This window comes from Pterocles gutturalis, unplaced genomic scaffold, assembly GCF_000699245.1.
Source record: "Pterocles gutturalis isolate BGI_N339 unplaced genomic scaffold, ASM69924v1 scaffold36569, whole genome shotgun sequence".
NCBI classification, from domain to species: Eukaryota; Metazoa; Chordata; class Aves; order Pterocliformes; family Pteroclidae; genus Pterocles; species Pterocles gutturalis.
Genome location: NW_010136975.1, coordinates 1 through 7,905, shown reverse-complemented (window position 1 = coordinate 7,905; position 7,905 = coordinate 1). Strand labels below are relative to the sequence as shown.

Sequence of the window (7,905 nt, the reverse complement as noted above, 5' to 3'; positions counted from 1 at the left end):
CCGGAGATGCTCAGCCCCAAGCCCGGCACCGGGGACCCTCCGCGCCCCCCCGGGGACACAGGGCCAGGGTCTGTCGGTGGGGTTTTTCTCCCCTCCTTCCCGCCGCGGTTTTGGCAGCGTGGGAGGCAGCGCTTTGACCCACCCCCCCAGGGCGAGTCCCACGGCCGCGAGTGTCGGTGCTGGCTCAGCGCCCATCTGTGGCTCCATTCTCCCCCCACCTTTCCCTGTTTCTCGGTGTTCCCTAGCAATGAATGTCTCTCCTTACCACCACAGCCTCACCGAAAGATTTCAGCTGGTCCCACTGCAAGTTCAACCCACAAGTAATTTTTGCACCGTCCGCAGCCTTTCCCTTCTTGCCAGCCACCCCACGGTGTTTCTGCCTGTTTCAAGTGACCTCTATCCTCCTGCTCCTCGTGCCCTGTGCCCAGCTTTCCCTTTGTCCCTTGACAGCTGCCTTCAGAAGACAAGATACAGCAGAGATGGGAGCGGCACACAACCAGCCCAGCTCCGCTCCATCCCTGCAAGCAAGCCCTGCTGAAATCTGACCAACTTTTGCCTCCAGGCCTTGGATCGGCTCTTTGGCAGGTGGCATTTCCCCTGAGAGTACTTACATGCAGTCTCCAACCCACCTTTCAGCTCCCACTGCTCCGAAATGAGACAAAGTGCAAGATGCTGGAGCCCCATTTCAGCTTTTTCTCCATGCTTGAGCAGCAGGTATGTAGCACACCCAAGAGCAAAATCCTAAACACCAAGTGCACATAGAACAAAGGAGTGCAGGGTGTGTTCAGCTCACCCCCACCAGCTGAAGAAGGGGGGGCTGCGGCCACTCCGAGACCAGCCCTGGAGGGTTGCATGTCCTCACAAGGGGCCCATGGGCAAGTCTGGAGCCCGTTCTCCTGCCAAAGCTGTGATGGGATTTGGAGGGTGGAAAAGCACCTCACAGAGACAGATTTCTGACAGCAGATGGATTGTTATCAAGCCAAGGCAGGGCAGGGCAAGACACATCGCTGAGAGACAAGTGGGTGAATTTTTCAAGACAGTTTTTTACCAGGAAGATGATTAACCCGTAGAGCAGCTTCTCTACCACCAGAACAGGCTCTCCCACCTCAGGCATCTCCTTCCTGAACGCAGCTCCATAAGTTTGGTGCACGTGTGATGAGATGGCCCTGCAGCTCCCAGGGGTTCAGAGGTCTCTGGCGTGCAGCAGCTGCAATGCCAGAGGTACAGCCCTCACACAGGATGGGCAAAGCTCTGCCCACACCCAACACCCTTTCTTCTGAGCAGGCAGGGCCCAGCTTGCGTCTGTGCCGTTACAAGGGGCACACAGACCTCCTGTCACAGCCTCCAGCAGCTTGGTTGCCCCGGCAGAGCTCAGAGAGGCCAGGCAGAGGCAGCTGCCCTAGTCCAAGGGCAAAAATCAGCAGGTGTGAAAGCCTCCCCAGCTCCAGCAGCCTCACCGCTGCCCCAGTCTGTTGCATCCAGGTGGGAAGAGAGATGGGCAGCTCCAGGCATGCATCCGTGCTGACGCAGAGTGGCACTAACAGCACTGGGGGATCAATCCCTATGAAGGTGTACTGGTAGCACAGCAGGATGAGGGCCTTGTGCTGGATGCAGCAGACTGCAGAAGCATGAGCTCCAGGCTCTCCGCAGAGCAGAGGCAAGAGGACCTTGTTCTTCCCTTCCCTCAAGCAGCAGATAAGCTGCAGGGCCTGCTGTCCACAGCTGGCTTCCCCATGCTGTATTCACCACAGCCAGGCAGAAGGGAGCAGAGCCAGCACGAAGTGTCCCCACGCCTGGGACCTCTGCCAGGGCCCCTGGAGAGAGGGGCATAGCAGACTGGAGAGCCCCAGCACCCCACAGCACCTGCCCAGGCAGCAGCACCCAGCCCACAGCCACACAAGGGAGCTGCTTGCCATAGGACAGCCTCTGAAGGATCAAAAGCTTTGCTCGTCTGCCCTTTGGTGCTTCCCAGCTGCATGACGGGGCTCTGGACACTGCGTACATGCCCTCTCTGTGCTAAACTAACTGGATGGGATCCAAAAGGCCCAAAGCAGCTTGTGCTTGTGCCTCCAGCATGCCTCACGTGGGGCAGTGCCACTGCTGGTAGGAGCTGGCAGAGGCAGAGCAGAGCTGCCTGCTGCCTGCTCCAGCAGCCTCCTACCTGCTCTGGGCAGCAAGGCAGAGCGCTGTGTTCCCACAGCCCAGAGAGGGTGGCCTCTTGCAGGCTGAGCAGGCAGCAGGGTTAACCCCACGCAGGGAGGACACCACGAGGCTCCTGGAGCAGGACAGGGACTTTGCCAGAGGCACAGAGGGGAACCTCTGAGCATTGGGTCAGCCCAAATCAGCACTTGTTCTCTACAAGCCTCCCCGGCATGCGCAGGGCAGAGGAACAGCTGCATCCTTGGATGAGAACCATATTTATTTCACGGACACAGAATTGCACTGGTACTTGATTCTACACACGCTGGGGACACACAGCAGCAGGGCCCCATGGGCTGGGCCAGGCCACTGGGGACAGAATTCACACAGAGAAAATAGTTTCTTTCCTGGTGTTGATCGTTCGGTGGGATGGGGCTCTACACAGCCGGGCTCCTGCCGCCAGGCAACTCCCACCCCAGTCAAGGATAGAAACATTAAATAAGTATATACAGCACCTCTTGGGGCGGGCTGGAACAGGCGGGGTGGAACAGGGCTCAGTTGCCCATTTTTACTTTAGATGTCTAGAAAGAAAGAAGAGAGATTAGACTGTGTCCCACAGAACCCAGCCCAGGACCCCAGTCCCACCATGCCCAAACACCCCAGCACCATCCAGAAGCTGCAGACAGTTTATCAGCCCTGCTGATAAGACATGAGCATTGCACACGGCACACACAAGGTGATGCTCTCAGTGACACTTGCTCAGAGGGGCCATCAGAAGGGTTCACACTGCTGCACATAGGCACACCATGCTGTGGGGTGCTGTGCCACCCCAAACCATGCGAGCTGCCTCCCTGTCCCAATGCAGAGGATTGTGCTGGAGCTCAGATGTGTCTCCCCAGAGCTGAAGAGCACTCAGGGTGACAGGCACCTTGTGCTCACATAAGCCTAGTGGCCCCAGGAGGCAGGTACCTGCAGGATAGCAACGATGACCCCAAACAGCCCTATGGCACTGCCGAAGATCTCCACAATCAGGATCTTGACGAAGAGGCTGGCATTCTGGGCATCAGCCAGGGCAGCCCCGCTGCCCACGATGCCCACACACACCCCACAGAAGAGATTGCACAACCCCACGGTCAGGCCAGCCCCAAACATGGAGAAACCTGTGAGAGAAGAATGCTGCAAGAGCAGAGAGTAACCCCCTGCCACCTGCACCCAGGGCACTCTGCAGCAGCTCTGCCTTGAGATGACAGAAGACCCAGAGCTGCCAAGTGCCAGCAGCATCCTCCTGTTTGGAGCAGACTGCTCCAGGGTGTGCCTTGGCTCCTTCAGTGCCAGGCCAGCCAGTGACTGCGATCTGCTGCTGCCTGTGGGAGAAGCTGTGCTGCCACTGGGCAGCCCAGCCCCACTGGATGCAGGAGGGCATCAAGAAGGCAACTAAACAGCTGCTTTTTGGCAGAAGAGCCGCATGTCCTTCAGACACCTGCAGCAGGCCATGGGCTGTCAGAAGGCAGTGGTCTGGGGACAGCAATGCTCACAGTGACGGCACCAGGGACTGAGCAGTCCTTACCTGCATGGTAGTTCCTTGCTCCAATCGCCTCTGGGGTGACTGCAGTGAAAGGCTGAGAGAAAGCACATAGCCTGGGTTAGTGGCAAGTCTGTGGTCTCTGTGAGAGGTACCCATTCCCGATACGGCATGAGGCAGCCACATTTTGGCCAAAGCTGGTCCCTGACTCCACGTTCCTTCATGGCTTCATGACAGTTGCCTTGTGTGTGCTCCCCCAACCCACTCTTCAGTGGGGACAAGAGCCACCACACAGACCAACAGCCCAGGAGCTCCCAGAGCCACAAGAGCATCCAAAGTTCCCACAGGGCCACTGCTCACAACACTCACTGGCCCATCCCCAGCTGCCCACCCTGTGTCCCCAAGGCTGGCACAGGGCTGGCAGGACAGCCCAGGTCCTTCCGTACCTCAGCCATGTTACTGATGACAATTGCCATGATGATCCCGTAGATGGCCACAGCCTCGCAGAAAATGATACTGTGGGAGAAAGGCAAAGTCTGAGCACAGGGCCCCAGGCTCTGCCCCACCCTGAGCAGCCCCCCGCCACTTCATGCCCAGTCAGCCAGCAGCCAGACCCCCCCACAGCCATATCTGAGCCTGCCCGACTGCTGCCAAGGGCGGAAAGGTGGCCCGGCCTTCCCACTGCTTCCCTCTCACACAAGGCAGAGCTGCCAAGGACAAAGGCCAGGTGCTGGTGGTTGTGCTGTGCTGCCTGAGGAAGCTGCAATGACCCTGTGGGAAGCAGGCCCAGGGAGCCCTGCCTTCCACCAGCCCCCTCCTGCTCCTTTGGGGAAGGGCTGTGCAAAGCCTGGCCAGGGGAACACTCACCTGGGGCAGGAAGCGTGATCTCAGGGTGTTTGTTTTGAACACACTGGGCTCACTCACTGTGTGATACTGCACAGTGACTCTTCAAAACAGCACTCTGGCCCCTTTAGGGCTCTTTGCTTTGGAAACAAACAGCTCAGAGAGGAACATTCTCCCAGCAGCACCCAGTTAAAGATAGGACAGGAGCCTCCGCACCAGGCTGGGACCTGCCCCGCTCAGGCACAGCATAAGCACTAACCCCAGGTCTGTGCTTACCTGACCAGGTTCTTGGTTTTGATCCGAGGGGCTTTGACTCCACCACCAATGATGCTGGAGCCCGTGATGTAAATCCCCCTGTGGCAGACAAGGGTGGTTGGTGGAGGGTCTGGCACTTGCCGAAGGATTCAATAGGGAAACCAGGATCTTCCAGCTGAGCAAAGAATCGGGCACGCAGCTGGGGGACACTGCAGAGTTGGTCTGTCCACCCCCAGGGTACAAGTGGTCCCAAGCTCCACCACCTACACCAGCAGAACTGCTGGGGCACAAGAGCCACCGCTGCATGTCCTGGGCACAGGGGCACAGCTTCCAGAGAGCCAGGGACATCCCTACTCCTCCACTGCCATTGCAGCCCATGAGGTGGTCTGCCCAGACCTTCCAGGAGCACAGCAACCTGGCCTCACTGCTGCAGTGACCCACCCAGGCCCACACCCCTGCACTTACACGTTGTTCTGCCCCTGCCCTGCGAAACCACAGTATAAAAGTGACTACCGAGGTGGGACAGCAGGAGCCTGCTGAAGAGCCAACCCCACTCACCAAGCAGCTCCCACCACGGACAGGGAGATGGCCAGGCCAATGCCCAGGTTACACCACATGAACGGTGAGGTCTCTGTCAGGAACCTGGAGAGGAAGAAGTGCCCCAAGTTAAAACACAGGCTTAGTCCCTCTAGTCCTGGTGCACACACCCACAACAGGTATCCCTCGCCCCATCATGCAGACTGAGATGGGCTGGGCACTGCCAGACAGTGGGACACAAGAGCCTTTCTCTGCCAGCCAGCAACCCAGGACCCTCACCCACATGGACCGAGACCTTCCTCCCAAACCCTCACTGCAAAGGGGAAGCTGGGCTGGGAGTCTGCTGGGAGAGGGGGTGGGCTGGGACAGAGGTGGAAAGGGCTGTGATGGCTGCACCAGGACCCTGTATGGACCCAGCCACACATACATGTGGGCTGCCTATCCCGCCTCACAGGGAGCACTGTAGCTTGTTCCCCTGCAGTACAGTGACCACTGCCTGGCACTCAAAGGCAAGTGCTGTTTCCTGCTAGGCACTGCCAACACCACCTCCTCACACAGCCCTGTGCTTGGCGGGGAGGATGCCAGCATTTACAGGGAACTCACCAGGCCACATCGAAGCGGAAGCCCAGGTCAAATATCGTGTAGCAGATCCCTGGAAAGCAAGAGTGACATGGGAACCTTCAGACAGGCAGCAGCTACTAGCCTGGTGCTACTGTTTCCTCCCCTACCTGCAGAGCCTTGGGGGCAGAGGCCCAGGAGCACACCACACCATGCAGGAAGGTTACTGGGAAGACTGGCTCTGGTGTGCAGAGTTGTGGGGCAGGGTACCCCACCAAAATCCAATCCCAGCAACCCCAGCATTCCCACATCAGCACAGGACAGAGACAACCTAGACCCATGATACTCCCAGACCCCATCCCAGCCTTCACCAAGAGGATTGCTGTGGTTGCTGTAACCATTTTCTGTTCCCAATGTTTCCCCCAAGGTTAGTAATTTCCAGGGAAATCTGTACTCCAACATGGGCAGGAGACACCAAAATGCAGCCCTGAGAAACCCAGAAAAGCCCTTCCTTTCCAGGGAGGGATTACAAGGGCACTTCACCCTGCTGTACCCCAACGACTTGCAGCACGTAGCTGGAAAAGATAGACCTGGCCCTAAGGAACAGATAAGTGCAGGAAGCATGGCACTGTCTGCTCCACACCAGATAAAGAGGGTGAACGGATGGCTCCTCACTGTTACTGACTAGAGCCAGCAGCTCTGTGACACCACCCCACATATGTCTGGAAAAAGAAGAAACAGGAGACTTCTGAAATGCTTAAAATCAACGAAGAGGCCATTGCATGTGTGCTGCTGCTCCCTTCCCCCTATCATCACAGCCTGGAGGCTGGGGTGACAGCAAGCCAGCAGTGTGCCCAGTGGCAGGACCAGGTGCCCCAGGTCAGAGGAGCCCTTCCCTGCCCACAGCCAAGACCCCAAGAACAATTCATTCTGTGGGAAGGAGTTGGTGTTGCAGCATAGGGAGACCTGCCAGCCTCACACCAGGGATGTCCCCATCGTCCCTGTGTGCTAAACCCCTCCACACACAACTCGGGGCTCACCACCCCACACACTGGGAGGACATACAAACGCTGCGACGTGAGCAGGCCTGGAAACGGGAAGCACCAACGCTGGTCACTCCTCCTGCCTGCAGAATTGCGGTGCCCCCTCCCCTGCACCAACATGCACAAATGAGGAATGGTGTCACCACGGCTGGGGAGCGTGAAGGGACACAGCACCCCAGTCCACATGCCTGGTGACCTTCAGGGATGATCTCTACAGTGCTGGGCCCAGCCAGTCTGTGACTTGTGTTTTGGCTTCACTGCTCGCTCGGCTGGCAGAGCAAGAACTGAAACCAGCCAGCCTCAGCTGCCCCCACTCCCCGGGAGTGGTAAAGAAGAGCTACAACCAGCTGAGGGCAGATCCTCAAGGCACCTTCCATCTCTTCAAGAGCACATGTAGCCTTGCATTCATATACAAAGAAAACCGGGTGCAGGATGCTTTGTGAACTCTGGCTCACAGCTCTGCAGCCAGGACAGAAAAGAGCGAGGGCAGCACGACAGGAGCACCAAAGCAGGGCTCAGGACAAGGAGGGAAAGCACAAAGAGGCACTACTGCAACACTATGCAGAGCAAGACCACTTCCTGCTCATGCCTTCCCCCAAAAGGGATTGCAACAGGGCAGGGGAAGTTAGGAGTATCTGGGCTCAGCTCGCCAACATTTTCCAACAGTCTCAGGTTTCCACTGTGTGTGCGAGCTTGTGTGAGCTGCATGATTCAGAGAGCCCAGGAAGGCAACCCTGCGCCCAGCACTGGGTTCACCAGGCCCTGGAAACACGAGGGAGTGAGACACTGCTTCCGATTGTCTCTCCCCTCACCCAAATGCTGAGGCGGGAGCTAAGGTCTCCCCACCCTCTGCCTGGCTTGTGGTCACTTCACTCACCACTGAAAGAGGAAATAACCAGCAGCTCCAGCACAGTTCAGAGCACAACATCTTTCCACTACTCCTTGGAGTTGTCCCCTTCCCAGGAAGCATTAAATCCATCCTCAGTGGCACTGAGCCCAGTGCCATCG

At 57.8% G+C, this 7,905-nt stretch overlaps 1 protein-coding gene across 1 annotated transcript; it reads right to left on the bottom strand.

Moving 5' to 3' along the window:
• Nucleotides 1–2,401: 2,401 nt before the first annotated feature.
• ATP6V0B (ATPase, H+ transporting, lysosomal 21kDa, V0 subunit b) lies at nt 2,402–5,947 on the bottom strand. Its single transcript, XM_010082497.1, has 7 exons — nt 5,900–5,947; nt 5,318–5,401; nt 4,781–4,858; nt 4,108–4,177; nt 3,707–3,758; nt 3,109–3,299; nt 2,402–2,720 (listed from the first exon to the last, which is right to left on the bottom strand). The coding sequence occupies exons 2-7, from the start codon at nt 5,374–5,376 to the stop codon at nt 2,694–2,696; spliced, it is 477 nt and encodes a 158-aa protein (XP_010080799.1). The 5' UTR covers nt 5,377–5,401; nt 5,900–5,947; the 3' UTR covers nt 2,402–2,693.
• Nucleotides 5,948–7,905: the final 1,958 nt, after the last annotated feature.

What these genes read in the sequence shown, in the direction of transcription:
- ATP6V0B (XM_010082497.1), bottom strand. Translation starts at nt 5,376, where the DNA reads ATGTGGTGTAACCTGGGCATTGGCCTGGCCATCTCCCTGTCCGTGGTG. An exon ending in TCATCAGTAACATGGCTGAG is followed by an intron (nt 3,759 to 4,107) that starts GTACGGAAGGAC and finishes GCTTTCTCTCAG; the next exon opens with CCTTTCACTGCAGTCACCCC. An exon ending in TCATCGTTGCTATCCTGCAG is followed by an intron (nt 2,721 to 3,108) that starts GTACCTGCCTCC and finishes CTTTCTTTCTAG; the next exon opens with ACATCTAAAGTAAAAATGGG.